Genomic DNA, 26863 nt, shown 5'->3' on the forward strand with positions numbered 1-26863 from the left:
AAATGAAAACGTGGAAGTGTTCCTCTTTGATTCTCACTAAAGCGTCTTGGTGATATCATCACAGCTTCAGCTCCCGTCTCCCAGGAGATGGACGGCGACCGGGACACATCAAATAAAGCAACGCCTCAAAATTGGATGCCAAGTGCCCCCGGTAAATAAGCGGATGTGATCACGTACTCAGAGGAAGACAAACATGACACAAAGAGTGACACATGGAAAAGAAAAAACTCATTGGGACTGTTCAGGCGAATCCATTCACATGTCAGACTTAAGCGTACTGTGTCTACTCCAACCTTAAATGCTTCCTGTAGTTTATCTTATCTAAGATGCTTTCATGCCACTGGACGTCAACAATAAAGCCACTGTTGGTAAAAGGGGTATTTGGTGTGAATAAATATAGGTTTCACGAGCCGACTAACAGACACACCCCCGACCGCAGGAGCCTATTTTTGCATCGAGCGCCACGGGGGGGGTGGGCAAAACAGTTTTATTGACAGCTCCTGTCAACTTGTGCCTTACACTGTCGAATGTGACTCTTAAAACGTAGTTACAAGTAATGGACTTTATTTTGGCTGCTTATTCTTTCCACAAATATCTGCAAGATCTCCAGACACACTCTAGTTCCCCAGTGTAGATTAAAAAATATATATATCATGCAGCTCCCAAAAACAGTGACGTCTCCTCGGCGATGATCAGGTTCTTGAGTGACACACTGCAAATCCTGACATTTTTAATGAACTGCTTTATTCTCACTACGCATCCGCATCCCTCTGTCTTCACACTGAGGAGACGGCTTAAGGGGACGCTTCTAAATTTAGATCAATCACGGTACCCTCTGGATTCAAAGTGCGCACCAGCACCTGCACAGAGTGATGCAGAGGAGCCACGTGTGCCGGTGATGCTGCTCTCCGCTTTCACAGAAACTGCCACCTCAGAGCCGAGCAGGGGGCAGCCATGTTGGTTCTCCAGCTCTGGTGTCACCTGACTTTCCTGTTACTTTGGAAGTGTCACAGTCTGATCCTGCTCTCAGCATGGGGAAGAGGGTGGAGGCTTGTGAAATAGCTTCACGGCCACATTATTTAACTTGTCGGTAAAATACTAAATACATGTTAATATCTGCTGCAAATAAAGGGTGAGATAAGATAAGAAATTGCTTGGATTTATATTCCAAAGGTTAAAGAGGATAAACTTAACATCTGTAACTTGAGCCACAATTAGTTATACTGTAAGTACAGTAGGATGAGGATGTGATTGTCCTACTACGGCTGAGTTAAGAGGGAGGGATAGACTTCATCCTGTCAGCTCCTCTGGGGATTAGTTTTGCTATTGTCTGCTTCCCTGTCCAGCCACTATTAGAGGACGCACCGGCACAAACAGTATATGTGCACAGTAGCACTGCAAACCCACGGCGAGCATGTGCACACATAAACACAGACGGCAAACTCCCACAAGAACAATGCAATAATACACTCTCACACACACACTGGGTGGTTTAATCTCACTTGCTTTGATTGGTGCTATCCAACATTAACATCCTTAATTTGATGGCTGCATATCTGCCATGCTGCATCATCCTATGCACAGACTGACATCTGATCTCAATCTAAAGGAGAAAGAACTCCACAGAAAGTAAAGCCAACTAAAGCACTGATAGAAACAGAATGCTCGGACAAAGCAATGATTGATAGGAACCTGAATATTTCCAGTGTACTTGAACACTGCGTGCTGTGACATTGCGTATCCCTCTCAGTTGTATGTCCTTCCCATACCACAGATTTGTGAAGCCCTATGAACTTGAATTCCAGCAGCCCAGAGATAAGACCTACAGGGTCATGAGACACATATGAGGCTTTTTTTTTTTTTACAGCAACAGCCAGTGTCTCCAGTCTCACATCGTTTTGCTGTGTCATGCCAAGCACCGGGTCACCTCTAAAAAAAACGCTGCAAACCCAGGCGGAGCAGTGTGAGTAGGCATTTTACACCTACCTTGCAGCTTCTGCATCACGTTGGTGATGTCCCGACTGGAGTGGCCGTAGTGCCTTGATGACGCCATGGCGCCGTCCTAAGGTCACAGAAGTCACGTCCCGACTCCTCAGGACTCCGACAGGGCTGCAGCAGTTTTGACGTCTTCACACACACTCCACTGCAGGACACCCAGGCTGCATCATGTCCATGTAGCTGTGCTTCTCCTCTCAAGTCATCCCTGTTGCAGTCTGCAATCCACAGACTCACTGAAGCTCCTCCCCTGACGATGATGTAAGTGCATACTGTATGTGTATGAGAGCATGCACAAGTGTGTGTGTGTTTGTGTGTGGGTGTGTGTGTGTGTATGGAACATCTCGGCGGTCCCCTCCCTCGCCCGAGCCTTTTACTTCTACAGATAAGACAGCTTCCGTCTACTTCCACTGCCACCTGCTGTCCAATCCAAAGCCAGGACTCTTGCATCTCTTCGAGGCATCAGGACCAATCATGTGCTGCGTATCTTCTTGTGCGTGCTGCTGCCACTGTAAGAGATGTGTGTGTGGGGGGGGGGGGGGGGGGATAGAATTAGCTGCAGCAAACCTGTAAAAGCAACAGCACATCACTTACTTAATATGTATCAATCTTTAAATCTTTAATGGCTTTGTGATTAGTTACCTGCTGTATAAAGGCCCTTTTACTTGTGTCTGTGTTAGTGTTTCATTAGTATATCTGGACATTTAAAGCTATCTTTGTTGAATTATCAATTTATTGTAATTAAAACTGTGATAACCAAGTGGATAGTTTACACTTTTGTCTATATCTCCTCTAAACAGAATGGACTGGAGCCTCATGTGTCTTTTCTCACTGACAAGCCACTGATTGTGTTTTCGGAGGCAGATCATCCTTGGAATAACTTCTCGTGACACATTCAAATATTGCAGATTGAATGAAAAACAGTGATTATGGAACAATAATCAAAGATGGCTCTACATCAAGATATAGCCACTCTTTGAAATACAGGAGGGAGGTGTGACGAACCACTCGGCTCGGAGCACTTATCGCGATGTGCAATCCCATTAGAAGAGACCTTTCATCATCATCATCTCAAGAGAGCTCTTAGAGCAGCTGAGAGAGGGCACAGCAACATTCAATGAAGTGAGGGGCAGAGGAGCGGGCATGAAAAGTATAAAAGTTGATAAATGTTCATTGATCGGTTCAGTTTTGGTATTCAACACATTGATATAGTGCACATTCAATTCAATCCGCCGTGACCTGCCGCCGCAGATTAATTTATGGAATGGATTCAGGGTATTAGGGATGGTGACTGCTGGAGCAGGTGAAGGAACGAGGGCGATTTAATGGATCAGAGCTTCACAATCTATCTGTGAATCCAGTTTTTTAGCACTCTGTATTGTCTCGGCGCCCGTTTGAAGCTCGGCTGTGTCTTGTTTGTCAGCAGCGACTGAGTAAACATGATGTTTGCTTTTGGGAGAAATTTATCAGCTAGTCAAAATGGAAAGGGGGAGGGGCACCGACAGGGACTTTTTGAGGGGAATTGTTGAACATGAAAAGCATGAGAATAAGGTTTGTCGGCAAAGCTCACCACAGAATAAAATCTATACCCTCAGTTACTTTAAAAAAAAATATATATATATATATATTCTATAATCTGGACAAAGATATATATGATACAGCCAAATTACAAGCATTCACAAAACGTATAGCAAAGCCAGGGGCCAAATCAATAACCTTGCTGGTTTGACCTTAACCCACTCAATAACAACCAAATCACTTCACCCTAGTAGATGAACAGAATCTAAGCATGTTGTGTTAGAGCTGTTTGACTTGCCAGGGCAGTGAAACATTGAGAGATGGAGCTGTGCTGGCCGGCTCCTCTGCAGCACGGGCAGACTGCTGATTCCTACATTTTTCACGCAGCTCGGCTCGGGGTGACCTCTATCGTCCAGAGCCCCTCAGGACCAAACCCATTCAGCAGACTGGAGAGGAGACGCCGCTGCGGCAGAGAGGGGAGCAAGGGGGCCGAGACAAAGCACGTGGGTCAATAGGAAATCTTCCTATAGTAGCCGAACCCTTCCCCTGTTAGAATCCGTTTTCTTATCTAATCAGTACACAGGCACAGAGCTGCATGGGACCAGGGCCCGCCGGTGTGGTAATCTCTGCCATGCACTGTCAGCGGTTTTCTAAAAATCTCATTAGAAAGTTCTCTGTCAACCTGCAAGTCCAAATCAACGTAATGCCCCAAAAGGAAAATAGCTTTCTGCAACTCTATTCAATGTGCTGCACAAAGAATCGGTCCAAATAAGAATTATACAGACTCACTGATTGTATACCGAGGTTATAAAGATGTGGAATTTACTCACTACCCATTTTTCATTTGAAAAAAGGCGCAGGTTAATGCAGCCACTGCAAAAAGTGTACTCCACGTGATGAGAGCTGCACAAACTGTGGGATATTTTCCACAAGTAATTACTAGAGGAAGCTGGAGTGCATGCATGTAATGTAATTATCGGTTCAGTATATGAAGCACACAGAATTAAACGTCAAGTGGAGACGATCGCATGATAAATATAAGATGCTACGTTGGCTCATGAAGGATTCCTGTGGAAGAATAGAGGCTGATTACCTGACATGGAGGTTTTCTTTCATTTGTACTGTGCGAAGAAGGCTCGATCACGTGTTTGAAAGACTGGGTAGGAAGTGAACCTGCACAGTAAGGGTGAGTATTCCTCCATCTAGTGGCGAGAAGTGGGAACACTTCACACTCCAAACTTTGTGGAGCAGAAGTTATGTTTTAGTGATTACACAAAAACAACAGTAAGGATAACCAGGACTCTGTTTGGAAGGATACAGTACTGGTTAAAATGTTAGAGTGGATCCGTTTCAGTGGGTAGATCCAAGATTATATTTTTGAGGTGTTTTTAAACATTTTCAGTTATTTCTCAGGGAATAGAGAGAATCTTGATTTAAGAAAATCAGCCCCTAGGAGAAAGATCATTGTCTTCAATCAACTACAGGTCTAAATAAAATCCAGATCTACTGAATTTATATCTGGTTTCATAAGGGGACTGTAATGTATGTGCTCTCTTCGCACCATTCTAGTTTATACATGTACCAAACATATAGCATAAAATATAAATTGTCCATCTATCCCTCTTATAATAGTATATACAGTACAGTCCAAGAACTGCAAAATGAACTATTCAAGAGGTTATTGAGATATGGATTTATGAAACCTACATCCTTAGAAACTACTGACTGTTCCTAATGATTTTCCTAACACAGTAATAATACAGTGTAGTTTAGTGCAACCTATGAGTTATTAAAGTCCTTACACGAATCTTATTTCTTTATCAAGAAATTATATTCTCCTCCACCTATGAAAAGAACAGTGTTCCACTAAAACAGTTCAAGCTCTGATAAAACAATTTCCGTTGTCTGAATAAGTCTTACTGAATGGGATCCATATGACTTACTGGATGCTGATGGGGCAAACAGGCTGGTCTGCATTAGATACATACCAATAAGACGACTCGCATCCTTTACTCTTGTGACTGCACTGATGACCTTGCAGATTTGTCTCCACGGGGATTCAAACAACGCTGAGTGAGGCGGCAACAAAGAGGAAATATGAGGAGCTTCATTTTCATTCACCGTGTCCCGATTGGTCATGGAAGGAAAAAATAATAACACTCAAAAGTAAAACATGCTGGTGCATTCAAAGAGTAACGTGCAGCTTTTTTATCTTATCGAGGAACAATGTTTTCACTGGATCTCTCCAACCAGATGTCTCATGCAGGCACCGCTGACCTGGCAGACAATGTGGAAAGACTGATTACTAGCAAAGATGCTGCAAATCAGAAACGGCAACTGGAACACTAAAAAATGCTCCGGAGTTAGGCATATTTATTTTGCATGAGCACAACTTAGAATTAAAAGCACTTACAGCGTAGCAACCATAATTTCCAGATGTGGTTTTGACTTCAACACCCATTTCAGACCCAGAATTGTAGCTGCTGGAGCGGATGATGGCAAAACTTTCACCTGTGGTCTCTGTGGTGGAAGAAGAAAAATATTAGACATTAAAATGTAAGTAGTTTCTGACAGGAATAAGAATGTTGGTGAGTGTGGTGCGCTTTGCTATGGTGAAAGCTGAAGAAGTGAGTCTTGTGGCGTTGGGCTGACACTGTTGTACATTAATCAACCTGAAGGAAATGATGGTAGAGGAAGTGATTATGGCAACAGCCCCCCGTCTCCCCACCTCCAGGATCTCTGTCCTGGATAGATAAGCCCCTCCTGTTGCTAATTTCAAGCAGAAAAGCAGGAAATGTGACAGTGTAGTTTTCCGCTTCCATAAACAAGGCGGCTGCCAGGGTTAGCTGCCAGTCCTGAGTGCCTCTGGGGCTGAGGCTCTCTCTGAGGGGGACAGACTTTTACTGACAGGGCAAGTGAGCAAGGGACAAAAAGAGGGAGAAAGTGAGAGGACGGGAAAGAGGGGAGGAAAAAAAAGACAGGAAAAAAAGAAAGAGCAAGAGCTGAAAGAGGAGCAGGAGAAGGGAGAAGAAGAGAGAGTAAAATAAAGACTGAGTTGAGTCTCTCTCTCTTCTCCTCTAACTGAACAGATTAAGTCATGGCCGAGAACAACACAAATCTCTTTCTGGAAATACTTGAGTCGTTTGATGCGGGTGAGTTTTTTCTAATTTCCTCTCTCTCTCTTCGCTGGTCTGTTTCATGTGGTCTCTGTGATTGGCACGGCTGTTCTAAAGGGAATTTCTGCTTTAATCAACCTCGGAATAGATACAATATGTGGATATGTGTTCCTTTTATAAAGCAGCTTATCGAACAGATCAGAATAATCAAAGAAACTTTTTCTTCCGTTTCCAAAAAAACACTCAGTCGAACTCTACGAGGTTCCGTTATGTTGTCTGAGTGTTTTTTGCCTAAATGTCCTTTCCAGATGACTTTTGACCAGTGTGTGCTTTCCTTTTCCTCAAGTCACAGAAAAGCTGCTGTGGAAATGTGGAAATGTGGCCTTACACTAAAACGAGTAAAGTTTTTAAGAGCAAACTGTATTGAAAGGAAATTGTTTTATTTACCCTGGCTCAAGTCCAGCAGGATTTGTCTCAGCCTATGTCGGGGAGTACTGCTTCCAAGGCAAAAAGCAATATGCAGAAGTCTGTGCCCTTTTTTTTGTGGGGAAGAAATGCAATCAGTTTGTTTGTCTCCGAAGGACTTGCTCTGGTATACTTGAAAGATGAAAGCCTGTTATTACTTTGTCAAAAACACACCAGCTCGTAAGAAACTGCTGGCAAAGCTCCATTTGTAACAGGCAGATGTTTTTTTATGAAATCTTGGTGAGGCCTTGGATTCTAATTTAACCTCCTTCCATTTCCAGGGGGTGATAAAAAAAGAACTACTGTTATTGGGGTTGACGTGCATTTAGATGTACTAACCTATTTTTAACCTCTTGACCCTCAGAGTAAAGTCAATGGGGTGAAAGAGACATAAAGCAAAATGTGTGGAATTAAAGACTTTGGAGGATGTTAGTGAGGATGTTTGGCACTCTGAGATTCTCGGATGAAGAATGCCTTACAAATAAAATGTATTATTATTATTATTATTATTATGTTTGTGAAATATCAATGAAATACACAGACTGAAGTACAGAACATGTTTCTCTCTCCACAGTCCCTCTCATAATAGCTTTCTGCGTGTCCATGGGGGTGGGCCTGGTTTTGGGGGCCCTGGTTTACGTGCTGTTGACCTGGATGTCCCGCCGCAGAGCAGGCTCGGCCAGCATCACCCGCCGCCCCCCTCGCCCATCACGCACCAGCTCACGCAACCGTCCCGGCTTTAACCGCAACAGCAGCTACGACCGGCGCAGCAACAACAGCTTGGTCAGCGCCGCGTTCAGCTTCCACCGGCAGACGTCCTCCCCTGATCACTTCGACCCCCTGGGGCACAAGTCCAGCTTCAGGGCCTCCACTTTCCACCCGCTGCTCCAGTGCAGCCAGATCGCCAGGGAGGCCGAGGAGGGAAGTCAGACCACGCTGCCTCGGACCCCGACGCTGACCTCCACGCCCGGGTCGGCTCACACTGCGGCCCTGGCAGCTGCCACCCCACCCAGACCTGAGTCGTTTTGGGGGAGCAATGGTGTGAGGGGTTTGCAGGCCACGCAGACCCCACCTCCAGCTTATGAGAGCATTATCAGAGCTTATCAGGAAACGCGCACCTGAGGAGGAGAGGGAGCGCCACGCACGCTGACAATGAATGAATGAGTTGACAAATGGATTCATGAATGAAACTGGAATCGAGCTGTGTTGATTTATGTGACCAGGTGGAGATGGGCGGAGCGGACGAGGAAGTCAAGGTCAATCGAGTGTCCTGCCCGAGACAACAACAATCTGCAGCAGCAATCAGTTTCAGTTAGTTAATATATATATATCGACAAAAGCATACTTGAGTTTCAGCATTCAATACTGATTATTTTAAATTTCAAAATCATTGTTTGACACTTCGTTGTGTATGCTTGCACAGAATCTTAGTATAGTCTCGACCAGGAAACATCTACATATGCATAGTATTGGCTGGGCATTCATGATGCAAGGCAAGACGTGTGCTTTAAACCCTGCTGATCACCGAATATATGCAACAGAGAGATTAAGTGTGTGCGTGTTTGTGTGTGTGTGTGTGTTTGTGTGTATCCCGAGAGGAAGACGAGTATTTGTGTGCAGTAAGGATATTGTGTGTGTCATTGGTCTATCCAAGCAAAACCTAATGGAGACAGCTTTTGATGTTTTAATTGCTGCCTCACATGTTTTAATAAAGCTGAAGTATGTGAGTGTGTGTGTGTCTTTCAAAGGACTTTAATGTGTGCTAACATGAATAGTGTGTGTGTGTGTGTGTGTGTGTGTGTGTGTGACAGAAAAGAGGGCATTAGTTGAAAGAGGTTTTACAATCTTATATATGTTTGAATGCCATTTACTTAACTCTGCTCATAAGTTAATGTAATAAAAGCAAGAATCGAAACGTGACCACTGTGTTTTTCCATACAAAGCTTGGAGGGCGTTTGCTAGCAGTAACAAAGCAGTGCCCCGGGGTCTGTACGAGGAAGCAGGTTCAAAATACCCAGGATATCTTTTTGTTATCTGGCATCACTCAAAAAAGTATAATAGCCATCAGGGCTGGCTGCTTAGGTAAGTCACCTGTAAAGACCAGCATCATTTACCCCTGAACCAGCGCGGAGAAATGCGCTCCCTGGGCCACAGGGATGAGCCAACCCCACGCAACGACGCTGCCAAGGGTGGAAGCAGGACACCAGTGGACACAGGAGCTGGGTCCGAACTCATGGGGGAGGATGAGGGGGATTTTGATTAGGGCGAAACAACTGTTGCACCAGTTGTGTCCCTAACATTTCAAAATTGAGATTCGCCGTCTCGACTGTATTCAGAGAATATTTTCAAATGGAACCGCGCTGTTTGACTCATTACGGTAAAACCAGCTTTGTAACTTTACTTTCACAATTCGTCTTCAAACCGATTTCCCGCAGTCTTTTTAGTTTGTTTTATTTGTATTAATGTGTCACCCAACAATTTGCAGGCACTTTTCAAAAGCACAACGGAATTCAATACTCTCTCAGGAATCCTAGGGAATACGGTGCATATTTTCAACATAAATAACATCAATAACATTACATTAAAGAAATTAAATTAAATGCACAGCCACTACCTGCACCACCTAAAGCACACACCTCTGTCAGGCACAACAGTCCGCTTACATTCAATCAAGTGGCACCAAACTGCACATATTGATAGATATCAGTTACTTAAATATCCCAGTTGTTTTCACATCAAGTAATCCATGGGAAATCAGTGAATATGGTGAAGAACCCTGTATCTTGCAATACAGTCCAGTAGTTTATGAATCATTGTGCTTACATACATGCAAACAAACAAACAAACAGACCGGTGTGAACACATAACTCCCTATGATCAGTGGAGAATATAATATACTGATGTTGACTTTTAGTAAAGTCCACATCTTTATATTGATATAAAAAAAATGTGTACGATTGATGTTTTAAACTGCTAAATGCATAGCAAGTGTTATTATATAATTTCCCCCATAATACTATTCAATTCCAGTCTAACCACTAAAGAAAAAAGAAGTAAAGAAAATCATATGTCGATTTACTTTGTTTTTTACGGTTTAGCGTCTGTTGCGGTGGATGACGTATTATTTGTGGGACAGGTTTGAGCAGCAGCAGCAGTGGGGGGGTCATCACTGGAGTCCTCTTCAGCTACAGTGTCAGTCCATTAACGAGGTAATGTCCCTGTGCCTCCATGGAAATGAAGCCACACGATAAGTGTAACAGGCTCAGACAGCGGGGTGCACAGCTGGTTAGCAGCGACACGCTAGCAACAAGCTAAACATTAAAGGAGGTAGACGGTGGCTGAATGCTAACGTCGCTTCGTGTTTATTGTGAGTGTTTGTTTTGACGGTGTCACCGCGCTGGATTCACAGAAACGTGTGTTTGGATGATGACTGGGTTTGACTGCAAGTCCAGAAAACACGCCACCCGGTTTAGTTATCCCGGGATAGCACCGGCAGCTAATGTTAGCTAACGTTAGCCAGAGGTTTTACTGACAGAGTGGCATCCGAGTTAGCTTGTTAACTATATATACAATATTTGACTCTAGTTGGGTACATGTCAGTGTGTTGTGCACTTGTGTTGTGTTGTGCACTTGTTTACACACCGTACTACCAGTGCAGCTCTAGATCGTATGACTTGAATATACGTGCTTGTTATTATTATTAGTATAATAAATTAGCATTAGCTTAAATGCCAATCACCACACGAAATTGCTAGTGTGAAGTTATCCAGTGTTGGGCAGTGTCCGTTCTGATCTGAACCTAATTTCACATGGCTGGTTCGTGCAGGGGGAGCATGTCTGCAGCGGCTCTACGTCTGATCCGCTGCCGGAGACTGAGCACCGCTGGGCCCGGGGTCAAGAGAGTGCTGCAGTGGAGAGATCTGAGTGAGTCAATGGAGCTGGATTAGAGTGAATCTAACTCTTAATATCGACAGCAGCAAATGCATTGTGTCAGTCTGCTTGCTTTAATGTGACCCGCTTGGCTAATTCAGATTTCTCCCTGTTTCAATGCAGGGAAGGTTGCTAAAGTAACTGGAGCGGTGGTCTTAGGGTAAGGTGCTTTTAATACTCAATCTGATGTGTGCAGTTTGCGTCAAAGCGTGTAAATGTGCTTCCTCTTGTCTGTTACCTTCCTGCAGGGGCTGTCTTTTTATCACGTACGAGGTCGTAGCCTTGGACAAGGCCGTGACCATCGACACGAGTGCCATTTATAAAGAGAAGTACAAGTCCTACATTTATCTGAGAGCCTCGCCCTCAGATGAGAAGGACAATCTCACTGCAGGTAATGTATATCATTCATTCAGTCACTTTAAAACACCTTATGGAACTTACAAGAATAGGAACATGTTGATATCTTTATTTAGTTTAGATTTATTGGTTTTGGGCATTGTCCTCCCTTGCCCAGATGTTTGACATCTGGTTAAATATGCTGAGTGGCTTCATGTTTTGTATGAGAATAGAGCCGTGCCAAGACTGTAATGTTCAGGTGTCCAGTGACAACTGCAATCATTACTTCCCGACTTTCCTTCCTCCTGCGCTCTTCTGTCTTTCCTGTCAGTTTTTTTTGGGTCAATCTGTTGACTGATCTCCCTTCCACAAGTCAAGGTTCACTTACGTAATGGGACAATAACCAACCAACCAACCTGTGCAATGGTACCAAATAATAACCATTGCTTTTTTAGTCATTTGTTATAGAGATGGCATAAATGTTACACTGATTTTGTAGTAAGTTGTGGTTCTTGTTTTTTCCCCCATTGTGTGTATGTTTCAGGGCTTACAAACAAAGCCAGGCGGGAGCTTCACAAAGCAGCACGGCGGTTTATGGAAATGTCTTCTAGACTTTTGCTGCATTCCCTAGATGGTAAGAAACCAAAAGTGGACTTTGTACCACTTCACCTGATAATCTGAAAGTCCAGTGTGTGAAATCCTTATCCCTAATTTAGAAAGCAAAAGTTTTTACTCTCAGAAACCTACAGTTACTCTACCGCGTTCATGTGGAGTGAAGGAGAAGAACAAAGGAAACACCTGCCTTTCACATGCACATCCTGTTTTTCAATGTCCCATGGTTTGAACACTGGTGTATATTGTGCAACCGATTCTTTTGGGCCACTTATGTTAGATCAATAATTAGCATTCCTCCTAAAATAATATCCCAATGAGATCTCTAATAAATTCACTTTTGATGTTTTAAAATGAACAGCTGCCAAACTGATGACTCAAGGTCTGTAACTTCCTAGCTGAAGGTGCTGTTGTAGATCCTGATAGTGAATCTTTGTAGACAGAGCTGGAGAGTGCGTAGAAATATTTGTGCATACATTTCCTTTGTGTTGTTTAAATGTTCTACGAGTTTGTTCTTTGTCTGTGTGTTTTAGAGCACTTTAGCCATGTAGATGCAGACCCACATGAGGTGGCATTATGGGTCCTGCTGAAAAGGACACAGTCAGCCACTGTAGCCATCAGACAACAGGCTGTACAGGAGCTTGCGGATAATCACAACTGGCATGGTAAAATATGTAAAGATTGCCTTATATCATGTTGTGAAATAAGAAGGGATTAGCTCACACCTATTCATATTGCAGACTACCAGTATCGTACAGCAGCCCAAGTTATAGACCAGCGAACAGCAGTGGGCCTGGCCCGGACTCCTCAGGTAGACCTGAGATTCTTCCTGCCCCCACCTGTGCTACCGGACCTGGAAGATGTATGAATCTTAGTTCAACTATATGCCTACATATTCTTTGCCTCAGCTTTAGCTCACACATCTGTGCCAACATCTTCACAGGGTTTGTCAGAAGAGGATGGACTGAGGCAGCTGCTGGCGTCTCTGCCTCTATCTGAGGTGGACAAATGTGTTCAGTACTTCACCTCACTGGCCCTCAGAGAGAGCACTCAGTCCATGGCAGCGCAGCGGGTAATCCTGCCTGATGGAGGCATACATGAACTCATGACTTCCTAGAACTATCAGGACAGCAGTGAGCCTGTATATGCTCAAATCTATCACAAACACCTGTGCTCTCCCGTGTTGCAGGGTGGTCTTTGGTGTTTTGGAGGTAACGGGCTCCCCTACGCCCAGAGCCTTACCTCCGTCCCCTCAGAGAAGGTGGAATCCTTCTGTCTACAAGCACTGGTGCAGCATTCAAAGGTAACGGCAACCATTGTGCATGTTAAAAAACTGACCATATACATCATAGAACGAAATTCTATAATCAATTTGGTTGTTCTGCACTCACAAGTTCAAAGTTCTTCAAGTAAAAGCTAAATCCACCAGAGAGCACTCTTTGTTTTAGTTCAGTTAATTCCTGAGGTTCTCATGTCTGCTGTATTTAAAATGATCACCACACTGGACACAATGTTCTGTCATGACCTCCTTATCTTCAGCTTATGTTGACCATAGTTGAATGTTGAGAATGTGATTGATAGTTAAAATACAAATATAAAGCTTTTCTGGATTTTCCCTTTCCTTTAGTAACATATATTTTGTGCGTGTAAAAGATCTGATAAGTAACAAAAGGCGAAGGGAGTCCTCTGTTCCTAAAGTGAATCACACACCTCTTTACCATTCCTTCTTTCCCCAGACAGAAACAGGAGAAGTGAATAAATGTTTCGGAACTAACGGAAAAATGGGTTTCTTGTTCACAGGTCCAGAGCCACTGTGACCACATAGTGGCCAATGGGGGCTTGCAGCTCCTCCAGAGGGTTTATCAGCTCCGTAGAGACTCCCTGAAGATTCAGAGGAACATTGTTCGAATCATTGGAAACTTGGCGCTCAATGAGAGCGTTCACCAGGCCATAGCCCAGTCTGGTGAGGAGTCTGTAAATTATCTGATTATTGAGAGGGTTCTGCTCATGTCTTGGACTGTGTGTACTAAGGGTGTTATTAAAAAAAACAAGCCCTGGCATGTGCCTGATTCATTGTGTATATTTGTGTCTCTAATTGTCTATTTAGAAACTTTCTGTCCAAATTGTAACAGCTTTTTTTTGCCAACCCTTAGGCTGGGTGTCTGTCCTGGCTGAGATGATGCACTCTCCTCACGTCATGCAGGCGTCTCATGCAGCTCGCGCTCTGGCCAACCTAGATAGGGAGAGCGTAAAAGAGAAATACCAAGATGGCGTCTACATCCTCCATCCACAAACACGTGGCAAGTAGGAAAACAATTATTACTATGTCTCATACTTTTTTATAATTTTATTAATTTTATTTGACCTTTGAACCAACATTTTTGTTTGGCAATGTTTTTATTAACAGGGAGCCAATCAAAGCAGACGTGCTGTTCATCCATGGGATTCTAGGGGCAGCTTTCAAGACGTGGAGGCAGAAGGACCGCAGCATGTCGGAGGAGGAGAAGGAGGTGGGCAGCTGGGACAACTACACTGAGTGTTGGCCAAAGGTAAGAAAAAACCCTGAATTTGAATTCCTCTAAGTATAATAGAAGTGTCTTCAGTTTTTGTCTCATTTGGATAATCTTGAGGGAGCGAATCATCTCACTGTTCTTCTGTGTCTGTGTCTTCTCTTGTTGACAGACATGGTTGGCTGCTGACTGTCCAAATCTGAGAGTCCTGTCAGTGGAATATGACAGTCACCTTAGTGACTGGCTGGCCAAGTGTCCGGCTGAGAATCAGAGGTGAAGAATCCATAATTTCTTTAAATTCCTACAAGTATTAAAATGTTGTTTAACCTTTATTCTTTATTTTTTATTTAGAATTGTAGCTTGTTTTATGTTAAATGATTTCGGATGTGCAAAAACCCCAAAATGCATTATACACAATTCCAACACTACCTATCTGAACAATCTATGTATTCATTCCTCTATCTCATGTCATTAGGAAGTCTTTGGCCTACAGAAGTCAAGAGCTGCTAAAGAAGTTAAAGCTGGCTGGGGTTGGAGAGAGGCCTGTGGTCTGGGTAGCCCACAGTATGGGAGGTATTTTAACAGACTTTCCCTTCCACAAGTTTATCAGATTTTCACTCACATCTCCTGGACACCACATTGGAAAGAAGTGGTTTGATCTTTATTCACACCAACACCTTCAAATGATTTTAAGGTTTCCTCTTCGTCCATATCCTCTTGTGTTTTATTTTTCCGTCAGGATTACTTGTGAAGAAAATGCTGCTGGATGCCTCAGAGGACCCTGAGATGCATGGGCTTTTAAAAAACACCAAGGGCGTAATGTTCTATAGTGTTCCTCACCATGGCACTTTCATGGCTGAATACTCCGTCAATGTCAGATATCTCCTCTTTCCCTCCGTAGAAGTTAGAGAACTTTGTAAAGGTGAGTTCATTCCGACCTCATAGACTATTTATTGCTTCATAGAAAATCTTCAATGTCTGTACTGAGTTGTTGTCTATGTGTGTGAAGACTCACCAGCTCTGCGGAACCTGAACGAGAACTTCTTGAACATTGCCAAGGAGAAGGAATTCAACGTGCTGAGCTTTGCAGAGACGCTGCCAACAAACATTGGTCCCATGATCAAGATACTGGTGGTGCCATCACAGTCAGCAAGTATGTAACACTAATCACAAGGGAATTGTGAAAGTCTATCTATGATGTATTGTTAATATATGGAAGAATGAGCAAAACGAACATGGGTCCTGGTAGCTGTACATCTGTCATCATGTTCCTGTAGCTCTTACCATGACGCTGTTCTGATTTGGTTCCAGATCTTGGCATCGGGGAGCTCATCGAGGTCGATGTAGATCATCTCAATATCTGCAAGCCAGAGAAGAAGGACTCCTTCCTGTACCAACGCAGCCTCCAGTTTATCCAGGAAGCACTGCAGAGCTACCTCAGCCACTGACTGAAACAGTGTGTGAACACTGATACTACCTAATGTATACTTGAAATGGGGACAGCACTCACACTCTCCAACACCCCAAACCACATGGAAACACAACTGCCTCTCCTCATTGTTGCACACTTATATACTGACTACTCTGATCTTGGTATAATTAGAAAAATGAAAGCTATTTTACACATTGATAGCTATGAAATGTTGTCAGTTGTGATGATAGTTTATGTTGTATTCTCGTCCTAGATTGATCTGTCTCGAAACTTATAAGTCAGATGAATTGTAAGGATCCGTCTGAATTTTTAACAGCAATTTAAAATGTTAAATAAGTTCAGATAATACCTTTCTTGTTTTTTAATCTAAACCTGCAATTACACCTAACTTTACACTGATATGTCGTTGCCACTAATGCCTGTCACATTTTTGACTGAGGCAATGGTTTAAGATTTTATTTTTATATTTATATTTTATCATAACAGTAGTGTGTGAGTCATATTTTGTGCCAAAACATATTCCTCAGTGAGCCTTACTCCAAATTGACCTTTGTGCATATTAGTTCAGGATGTTTTGTTTATTTTCATGAGACTAATCCAAAACAATTTTATTTAACTCCATGTGTTTGTAGTCAGTCGCAATACAGGATGAATAAATGCATTAAGTTGGAGGCTTCTTGGACTCCTTCACACTCTGTGTCGCACTGCTTCATTTTCTTCTCAAAGCTGCTTTGCACAGCCTAAATCAATATATTTATTTAATGTTTCTATGGCATTGTCAATACAACCTTTTTTTATGGTGTTACAAGCTTAAAATCATATCAAAGCACATTCGCCCCAAAAATAGTGCTATATATGCCTTCGTTCTCTCTGTGAGTTTGTTTATTGTGGGAAATGTTGCAAATTATTGACCAGTACTGCTTTATGGGTATACTATATACATCAGTGTGGTGCTGTACCTTTTATTGGTCATACTTGATTCACTGGTCGAGCTCAAAAGTACTGATGGGTAACATAATCTATTTAGCTTCACAATACATGTTCAATAGGTTTACAACATTGTGCTGCCTGACGAAATAACGATGTCAAATTACAAATGCAGGGATTTAGTGCAAATTAGAGACAAACATTGATTCTCTCCGAACAGCCTGCATTCGTGGACATATGCAGGCTGTTAGGAATAGACATCAGCACACTACTGCACCACCAGCGGCCGTCACGTGGTGCTGCCGGCTCGCGAGGCTTCCAACGTCACCACACACGTCATCAACACGAGCCCCGCGACTTGATTGTTGGTCTTCAGCTCTATATGATTTGAGAACCCCAGTTAGCAGCAGCAGCTAACAAGCAGCTAACAAAGCTACTGAGAGACCAACTCTCGTCTCGGGTTGACTTATTCGCTAGAACGTAGCCGGGTATGTCTATATACATTAATGTCTCGTTCTATTCTGTATGTTACACTTTCACACGTATTTAAGCTCTAATGTTAGCGCTTGTAAGCTAATAATGCTAAACCACAAACCTACCAGTTGTTATTTACAAAGTAGCAATGTTAGCATGATAAGAAAATAGCCTCATTTAAAATGGCCCAGTAGAAAAAAACTCCGATCTTTACTTTTTGTTGATCAGCGTTTATTTACTCTTCTTTACTTTGTATGTTTGACTGCTGCTACTTGAGCTACTCGTGTTTACATGATAGTCACTTAACTTCCCTGTGCTTCATTTTAGCTTTTGGATTTCCCTACACCTGCAAACATGGTCAACGTACACAAAGGTGTCCTCGTTGAATGGTAAGAGAAGCTGTCAATCTGCCCTGAAATGTTAGCGTCCTACTCATGATAGAACATTTCACTTCACTCTGCATGCAAAGACGTTCATAGTAATATTCGCCTCTCTTCCCTCATGTTTCAGTGATCCTGCCATGAAACAGTTCCTCCTCTACCTGGATGAAAAGATGGCTTTGGGGAAGAAGTTCATCCTGAAGGACCTGGACGACACACACGTGTTTATCCTGGCAGAGGTGGTTCAGATCCTTCAGGAACGAGTCGGAGAACTCATGGACCAGAATTCATTCCCCATCACGCAGAAATGACATAACTGTCCAATCTTGGACTTGTGACTGTTTCATCTCGGTTATAATAAGTGCTGCAATGTTTTAAATGCAGTCCCTTATTTTTGTAATATTTTTTCTTAGATTTTGCTACTTGGTTGCACACTGGCTTACGTTGTAGGGTCTTAGTTGCGTCCAATATATATATATAATAAAAATTGCTGAAATGTAGCACCATATCTCTACATCGTTTTTCCAGTGGGTTTGTCACATAACAAAACCATAAGAAAGGTACTATTCTTATATGTTGGTGCTGCTCTATCTTCCACTCTGGGAATTCATGGGATGAAGAAACATTTTTATGGTATCAATTATGAGGTTTGACAAAATAAGTCACTCATTTTTAGCTTCAAGTAGCTAATTTCTGTATACTTCAAAGTACTGTAAAAACACTTTGCTCAATAAGTACAGAGAGAGACTGATATGCCTGTGTTCAGGACCTCCCTGACTACCTACATACTGATTATCAACGATTCTTACTGAACATATTTGGGAATAACAGGTTTAAGGAATCGAACCAACCTCCTCTTCTGTAGGATACTCCTCCATAGTTCAGTAAGAGCAACCTCACCTGTGTCAACAGAAACTGCAACCAGCTGCCTTTGATACATCACTGTTCATAGGCAGCTGCCTTTGATGCCAGACTTTTTAAAGGCAGCTGTCACAAGTGCCCCACTGTCTGGGAGCATCTAAAGCTGTTTTATAATTTATAACTATAAATTTAAATAACCATATATTTATTATTTTAAGGAAACAGCCTATTTCACAATACAAGTAGAGAAATACAGATAAATTATTATTATTGGTGCTCAAAGCAGTAACACGCTGATAAACATTCTGAAACTACATATAAATCCCAGTGAATAAGTCACAAAGAGTGATAGTTGCCCTCAAACAGGGTGGCAGCAGAGGCAAGTGACAGCTATAGATCAGTGGCACTTTCTATTGCCACCGGAAGTGCCTCCACGAGCTGCTCCCATAGTTTGATCCCACTTCTGGGAGGTGTCGATATAAGTGTGATGTCTGGTTTGCCACTGAAGTTTCAGGCTGGGTGCAGTTTCCTCCTCCTTCACTTTAGGGAGCGACAAAGCCTAATTTATCTCTGTGAACCTTGCCATCTCCAATATGTAAACTCGTGTATTTTGCAAATTTTTACCCAAAAATCGACCCAATCGTCAGATTTATGGATACAAATTCCTCATGATATATTTGAAGTTAAATAAATTAAACTGAAATGGGTTTTTTTTGTGTTATGTGTAATGTCACTTGCTTGAGAGCCATTGAAGGTTCAGGCTGAGTGCGGTTTCCTGGTTCCTCACCAGGGGGCGACGGAGCCCACTTCATCTCCGTGAACACTTCCGCTTTCACAACGTGTGTTTATATTATTTACACGATCACACGCGACCCCGGGATCAGTGACAGTTATACAGAAACTCTATAATTTCGTATTACCTGATAAATAAATCATTCCACTCGCTACTTCAGCTGTAAGTAAGAGATCGCGATGCTCTGTGGTAGCGGGCTCCTATTGGGCGGCAGCAGACCACGTGGTAGCGTCGACACTCTTTAACTTTCTTAATGTTGCGGCTCTAACGTACGATCCTGTGTTGGTTTGACTCCGATCAGCGCCTAGACATCAAATTGTGTGTTTCTACTTTACTGGAAGCGTTTTCCTGTTATTTAAAATGTTTTGAACCGGGACTGAGAGTAGCTGTGAGGAGAAGCTCTGTCCCCGTGATCACAGTATATGTCATCGCTTCTCGGCCTTTTGGCTAAGATCAAGTGTAGTATCTGTTCTTATCAGTTTAATATCTGATACGTCCCCTACCCGGGGACCATATATTAAATTGATTTTTGGAACTGGGAGATGGAATAGGGGCTTGCTCCGTCCACTCCACGCATCGACCTGGTATTGCAGTACCTCCAGGAACGGTGCACCCCCCTCTCGATGTAAACAACAAATACCTAAGGTTAGTCATCCTTGGTGCAATCAAGGCAGCAAAGATATTCTTCAGCGTGCATATACCGACATTTATGGTAAAGCTTGTTTCTGGATATTTCAAGATTCAAGTAGTGAAATGCATGAGTTACAGGCTCTCTTCTAGCAATGCTCAAGTAATCACAAACCCCAAAAGATAATAAGTAAATAGAAATAGTATAAAAGAGAATATTAAAAATAGAAAATAAAATATATATAGATATCTATATATATTTACTGATATAGAGAAAAATAAAACAACAACAGTGCAATAGTGCAAATATGCCATGTTAAGATTAAGATGCATTTATTAGTCCCAAACACATGCACAGGCACATTCATGCAGGTAGGGAAATTTACCTGCTTTTGACCCATCTGGTGGAGGACACACAGAGGAGTGAGCGACCATGTTCGGCGCCCGGGGAGCAGATGTTAGGGGAGTAAGGTTTGTCTTTTGTTGTCTCTCCATGGAGTTGAACCAGAGACGAACCAGAGACCCTTTCCGCCCATAGTCCAAGTTTCTGCCACTAGACCACCGCCTCTTCCTTGTGTTGCTGGTTTGGTGGAGTTATTGCAGTTCAGAGGAGTTTAAAAGTCTTATGGGATGCAACTGTCTCTGAGCCTGGTGGTGCGGGCCCGTATGCTGTGGCCAGACGGCAGCAGGCAAACAGGTTTATGGGGTGAAAGGAGTCTTTATTAAAACGGCTGCTCTCTTCCTGCACCACTAGGTGTAGAGGTCCTCTATGGATGGTAGCGCTGTCCTGGTGATGTGCTGGGCAGACTTCACCACCCTCTGTAAAGCCTTACGGTTCAGGGCGGTGCAGCTGCCATACCAGGCGGTGATGCAGCCAGTCAGGATACTCTCTATGGTGCACCTGTAGAAGTATTTCAAAGTACTGTAAAAACACTTTGCTCAATGAGTTCAGAGAGAGACTGATAAGCCTGTGGGCAGAACCTCTCTGACTACCTACAAACTGAATAATAAACATTTGTACAGTATAGATTTGGAGATTTTTCAAAGTAAAGTCCAACATTTTCACTACAGAAGTGATCAATTCAGGATACTTCAAAGTACTGTAAAAACACTTTGCTAAATAAGTTCAGATAGAGACGTATATGACTGTGTTAAGGACCTCTCCGATTACCTACAAACTGAATATCAAGCATTTGTACTGTATAGATTTGGAGATTTGTCAAAGTAAAGTCCAATATTTTTGCTGTTTACAATTTTTTAAAGTTAAGTCAAACATTTTCACTGTGGAATAGATCATCTCAGGATACTTCAAAGTACTGTAAAAACACTTTGCACAATAAGTTCAGAGAGAGACTGATATGCCTGTGTTCAATACCTCCCTGACAACCTACATACTGAATATCAACGATTCTCACTGAATATATTTGGAAATAACAGGAGTAGGGAATCGAACCAACCTCCTCTTCTGTAGGATACTCCTCCCTAGTTCAGTAAGAGCAAGCTCAAATCATGGCAGCGACAGCTCAAAGAGTCTCCATCTGTGTCAACAGAAACTGCCACTGATGTGTAAAACCAGATGCCTTTGATAAATTACTGTTCATAGGCAGCTGCCTTCGATGCCAGACTGGTTAGAGGCAGCTGTCACAGTTGTTGCCCTGCTGTCTGAAAGCCTCTAAAGCTGTTTTATGATTTATTAGGGGAGAGCGGGGTAATGTGAGACATTTTCTACAGTTGCTCCGCTCTAGTCGTGCTAAAATGATATATCAGTAAAATGTACACATTTCCCAGTAATTCAGGATGTTTCCTAGCAATGGAAATGATCAGAATGTCTTCAGGACAAATGGCAGTGAAAATATGATTGTTTTTAAAAAAGTTGTCTTGTGTCCCACTTTACCCCAGCTACAGCTGAAATGAGTCAGACCAGAGAAATCAAGGGAGTAAAGTGATCCACTCACTTTTTCCACTGTATAACTACCATAACATTTCTGACTAGTAACAGAATCATGGGGATTGGTCAATTAAACACATTTATGATTATTATGATTCATGTGATCTCATGCACACCCTATCTTACCTGCACTTTGTTTCTCTGTCCAATTGGCAGGGACAGGGATATTGTTTTTTTTCAAATGCCAGTTCACCGCACTTAACTGGAGCAAGGCCATGGAACTGGTCAGCTAGTTGTTTCAAGTGTTCGGCTCCTCCTCCATCTCATCTGTGAATATTCTCTTTACCTCAGCTACTGCACCCCAGGCTACTGATTTCTCTTTCCCTTTCTCTTTTTTCTTTATGAATCTTTTGAGTGTTGTCTTATCAATATTTCTATCTCTTCCAGCTTTTCTTAAGGACTTCTTTCCTTGCATGACCTCAGGGGCTGCACTCTCCATCTCTGCGAGGGGTGTTTGGCCCAAGGTTGTCTTTCTGGTATATAGTTTCTTGGCATGATGGCTTTTCTACAATGTTTATGACATTAAAAATAAAACATATATAATGTAATATAACGCTAAAATATGTTTAAAACTAAACTTAACTTGTGCTTCATGGTGGAGTTAAGTGAGACCCCACAGCATTTGTCCCACTTTACCCCACAGCCACCGTTTTAGAAAAAAACAACATCTCTTAGCAATTCAGGCTAATCTTCAGCTAGGATCAATCACATGGTTTTATATGTTGGAAGTTCATTAACATGTATGATATAATACCTGATTCAATTTGTTTTGACACAACAGTTGATTAAGTTCAAAGCAAGAAAATTTACTTTTACATGCAAAAAAAAATCATTTTTGTGAATGAGCATACTTTCCACAGCACCAGCATCATCTTCTCCGTCATGGCAAGGGGGGAATGGGAGGGGCTTGAAAACATAATGGTTAAATGACTACAAATGTGTTCCGTTGCCTAGATACAGGGGTGCCTCACGCTCTCCCCTTCTATAAATGCAAATAACTATATATCTATCACTTTAAGGAAACAGCCATATAAATGAGCATATTTCACAATACAAGTAGAGAAACACAGATCAGTTATTATTATTGGTGCTCAAAGTAGTAACACGCTGATAAACATTCTGAAACTACATATAAATCTCAGGGAATAAGTCACAAACAGTGGTAGTTGCCCTCAAACAGGGTGGCAGCAGTGGCAGGGGACAGCTACAAATCAGTGGCACTTTCTATTGCCACCGGAAGTGCCTCTACGAGCTGCTCCCATAGTTTGATCCCACTTCTGGGAGGTGTCGATATAAGTGTGATGTCTGCTTTGCCACTGAGTTTCAAACTGGGTGCAGTTTCCTCCTCCGTCACTTTAGGGGGCGACAAAGCCCAATTTGTCTATGTGAACCTTCCCATCTCAAACATAAACTCGGGTATTTTGCTAATTTTCACCCAAAAATTGACCCAATTATCAGATCCCGTGTTGGTTTGACTCCGATCAGCGCTTAGACATTAAACTGTGTGTTTCTACTTTACCGGAAGCGTTTTTCCTGTTATTTAAAATGTTTTGAACCGTGACTGAGAGTAGCGGTGAGGAGAACTGCTTGCCCCGTGATCTCAGTGCACGGTATCGCTTCTCGGCCTTTTGGCTAAGATCAAGTGTAGTATCTGTTCTTATCAGTTTAATATCTGATACGTCCCCTACCCGGGGACCATATATTAAATTGATTTTTGGAACTGGGAGATGGAATAGGGGCTTGCTCCGTCCACTCCACGCATCGACCTGGTATTGCAGTACCTCCAGGAACGGTGCACCCCCCTCTATTTGTGTACAACAAACACCTGTTACTATCCGCTCTTCCTATGGTCAAAACATCCGGCACGTTTTTATGCCAAAGGAGATCGATAAAAAGAAAAGAAGTTGTACAGATTTATTTTATTTACACTTGACATGACAGAGTGCTACATGTGCAACTTTGAGCAACAGAAACATTTCCAAGAAATCAGGAGAAAAGTCAAACTCAGATGTGTCCTCCACTGGTGTGTGGCTGGCTGAGGAGACATCACGTGAGTAGAGACTAAAATATATATTAAAAACACAGATGAAGGTTCCATTTATTAAAGCATTAAACGACACACATCACAGACTTTAAATTATAAAAGTACGATAGTAGATAGGGATGATCTTACTCTAAATTAAACTCAGTATGGATCTGGAAACCTGATATTTTTAACTCAGAAATGATCCAATGAATCGATTTGTTTGTTATATTTCACAAGTAGAGGGGGGTGCACCGTTCCTGGAGGTACTGCAATACCAGGTCGATGCGTGGAGTGGACGGAGCAAGCCCCTATTCCATCTCCCAGTTCCAAAAATCAATTTAATATATGGTCCCCGGGTAGGGGACGTATCAGATATTAAACTGATAAGAACAGATACTACACTTGATCTTAGCCAAAAGGCCGAGAAGCGATATTGTAGATTGTGTTCATGGGGAGAGCGATTCTCCTCACCGCTACTCTCAGTCACGGTTCAAAACATTTAAAATAACAGGAAAAACGCTTCCAGTAAAGTAGAAACACACAGTTTAATGTCTAGGCGCATATCGGAGTCAAACCAACACGGGATCGTACGTTAGAGCCGTAACATTAAGAAACTTAAAGAGTGTCCATGCTACCACGTGGTCTGCTGCCGTCCAATAGGAGCCCGCTACAACAGAGCATCGCGATCTCTTACTTACAGCTGAAGCAGCGAGTGGAATGGTTTATTTATCAGGTGATACGACATTATAGAGTTTCTGTATAACTGTCACTGATCACGGGGTCGCATGTGATCGTGGAATTAACATAAACACACGTTGTGAAAGCAGAAGTATTCACGGAGATGAAGTGGGCTCTGTCGCCCCCTGGTGAGAAACCAGGAAACCGCACTCAGCCTGAACCTTCAATGGCTCTGAAGCAAATTAAATAATCCACATAACGCTAAAAAAACATTTCCGTTTAATTTATTTAACTTCAAATATATCATTAGCAATTTGTATAAATATATCTGATGATTGGGTACATTTTTTGGGGTGAAACTTTCACTGATTTGTAGCTGTCACTTGCCACTGCCTGCCACCCTGTTTGAGGGCAACTACCACTGTTTGTGACTTATTCCCTGAGATTTATATGTAGTTTCAGAATGTTTATCAGCGTGTTACTGCTTTGAGCACCAATAATAATAATTGATCTGTATTTCTCTATTTTTACTGTGAAATATGCTCATATATGGCTGTTTTCTTAAAGTAATACATATATAGTACATCTAAATTTATATTTCAAATCATTAAACAGCTTTAGATGCTCTCAGACAATGTGGCATCAAAGGCAGCTGCCTATGAACAGAGATGTATCAAAGGCATCTGGTTTTACACATCAGTGGCAGTTGCTGTTGACACAGGTTTGAGCCTCTTCGAGCCCGACTGCCATGATTTTGAACCTGCCCTTATTGAACTATGGAGGAGGATCCTACAGAGGAGGAGGTTGGTTTGATTCCTTAAACCTGTTATTTGCGTGTATTTTTAATTTGTCACAAAAGTATTTGTTGTTAGGTTTTCATCTTATATCATAGCTAACAACTCATCGCTTCACCTGAACACTTAAAACGAGCATTAGCCTCCCTGCATCTGCACTTTTTTGTCTTTCTCCAAACAGATCGCGTTTGTCGATGAAGAAGTGAGCAAAGTTATTAAAGAGGTAATGATGTTACCTTACTTATTAACAAGTTGTGGGTTTTATCTGCTCAATGCTTGAGCTGCTAACTTTGTGCCTAGCACTTAAGCTACTAATCGGTTGCCATGGAACACTTTAACGGTGGCTAGGCACCGAGCCCCACAGTTGATGTCACATTAAACAACAGATATTAGAGTAGTTTTTATTCAATATTTTGCTGGTTGAGTTTTATGTTTTGGATTATAGATCTAGTTTTTGTAACATGTATTAGATTTATTACAATATTATTTTAAGGCTATTAAAAGTATAGTATTGTGGGTGGTGGCTTGTGCTTGTTTAAAGATAATTTAATCATAATAATGAAATACTGATATTACATTTGATTTATATTGTGTTTTTTAACAAAGCTCAAAGACACTTTACATAGGTTAAAAGAGAAGAAGCTAATAAAAGCCAATGAATGGAAATATATAATATTCACCTTTGTTTTTTCTCTGTTACTTGGTGTCTATAGTCCGTGGAAGCAGCCATAGGAGGAAATACCTTCCAGCACAGCAGAGTGAACCAGTGGACCACCAGTGTGCTGGAGCATTGCCTCAATCAACTCAAGAAGCTGGGAAAGCCTTTCAAGTATATTGGTTTGTGATGCGCTCCCTCAGAATCCCATCATGGTGCTGTTTCTAGAGCTCTTCTGAAGTTGAGGTCTAAAGTCAGGCTCTGTTTCTCTCCCCCTCAGTGACCTGTATTATCATGCAGAAGAATGGAGCAGGACTGCAAATAGCCAGCACCTGCTTCTGGGACAACTCCACAGATGGTAAAGGGAAATGAACATCTCTGTGCATATATCAAATAGTTGGCTCTTGGATTAGAGTTATCATGTGTGCAGGAATGTCAGCAAATGTCATTTTACTCATGAGAAAGATCGTCTGCCTGAGAAATGCTTGTCAAACTTTTAGCCTTGGACATTTCTCAGAAACTGCGCAAATGAAATGTGTAATTTATTGTGTCTCTCTCCAAACAGGAAGCTGCTTAGTGAGATGGGAGAACAAGTCCATGTACTGTATCGTCAGTGTCTTTGGTCTGACCCCCTGAATTGACTAGTTTACAATAGGTATTTAAAGTAAGGAGGATTTGATGTATTTCTGAAAAACCTGAATCTCTTCTGTGGTTTTTATGCCAAATGAGATTGATTAAAAAAAAAACTATGCTCTATAGATTTGTTTTATTTACACATGACACGAC

General features: G+C 42.2%; 4 protein-coding genes and 3 non-coding genes across 8 annotated transcripts; 6 read left to right on the plus strand and 1 right to left on the minus strand.

Annotated features, from left to right (window-relative positions):
- Positions 1-6335: 6335 nt before the first annotated feature.
- On the plus strand, positions 6336-9009 carry myct1a (myc target 1a). Its single transcript, XM_062412113.1, has 2 exons — positions 6336-6665; positions 7669-9009. Exons 1-2 carry the CDS (start codon positions 6611-6613, stop codon positions 8214-8216), a joined length of 603 nt encoding a protein of 200 aa, XP_062268097.1. The 5' UTR covers positions 6336-6610; the 3' UTR covers positions 8217-9009.
- Positions 9010-10230: 1221 nt separating this feature from the next.
- Positions 10231-16606, plus strand: serac1 (serine active site containing 1). 2 transcript variants are annotated; one of them, XM_062411882.1, is made up of 17 exons: positions 10231-10303; positions 10921-11018; positions 11148-11184; positions 11273-11415; positions 11905-11994; positions 12506-12637; positions 12713-12834; positions 12916-13044; positions 13162-13275; positions 13773-13935; positions 14126-14276; positions 14380-14521; positions 14655-14755; positions 14958-15055; positions 15222-15404; positions 15492-15635; positions 15794-16606. In XM_062411882.1, exons 2-17 carry the CDS (start codon positions 10928-10930, stop codon positions 15928-15930), a joined length of 1977 nt encoding a protein of 658 aa, XP_062267866.1. In that variant the 5' UTR covers positions 10231-10303; positions 10921-10927; the 3' UTR covers positions 15931-16606. The 2 variants fall into 2 exon arrangements, with proteins under 2 accessions (XP_062267866.1, XP_062267865.1); XM_062411881.1 differs by lacking the exon at positions 10231-10303 and having other exon boundaries at positions 10347-11018.
- A 563-nt stretch (positions 16607-17169) lies between these two features.
- On the plus strand, positions 17170-18195 carry gtf2h5 (general transcription factor IIH, polypeptide 5). Its single transcript, XM_062411400.1, has 3 exons — positions 17170-17329; positions 17643-17704; positions 17826-18195. Exons 2-3 carry the CDS (start codon positions 17670-17672, stop codon positions 18004-18006), a joined length of 216 nt encoding a protein of 71 aa, XP_062267384.1. The 5' UTR covers positions 17170-17329; positions 17643-17669; the 3' UTR covers positions 18007-18195.
- An 848-nt stretch (positions 18196-19043) lies between these two features.
- LOC133973931 (dynein light chain Tctex-type 1-like) lies at positions 19044-26750 on the plus strand. The gene is made up of 6 exons (XM_062412003.1): positions 19044-19075; positions 19769-19994; positions 25604-25645; positions 26136-26259; positions 26358-26435; positions 26643-26750. Exons 1-6 carry the CDS (start codon positions 19044-19046, stop codon positions 26711-26713), a joined length of 573 nt encoding a protein of 190 aa, XP_062267987.1. The 3' UTR covers positions 26714-26750.
- On the plus strand, positions 19777-19967 carry LOC133974044 (U2 spliceosomal RNA). Its single transcript, XR_009924638.1, has one exon. It is a non-coding gene; the product is annotated as a U2 spliceosomal RNA (small nuclear RNA).
- LOC133974055 (U2 spliceosomal RNA) lies at positions 23537-23727 on the plus strand. Its single transcript, XR_009924648.1, has one exon. It is a non-coding gene; the product is annotated as a U2 spliceosomal RNA (small nuclear RNA).
- On the minus strand, positions 24192-24382 carry LOC133974056 (U2 spliceosomal RNA). Its single transcript, XR_009924649.1, has one exon. It is a non-coding gene; the product is annotated as a U2 spliceosomal RNA (small nuclear RNA).
- Positions 26751-26863: the final 113 nt, after the last annotated feature.

This window comes from Platichthys flesus, chromosome 18, assembly GCF_949316205.1.
Source record: "Platichthys flesus chromosome 18, fPlaFle2.1, whole genome shotgun sequence".
In the NCBI taxonomy this organism is placed as follows: Eukaryota; Metazoa; Chordata; class Actinopteri; order Pleuronectiformes; family Pleuronectidae; genus Platichthys; species Platichthys flesus.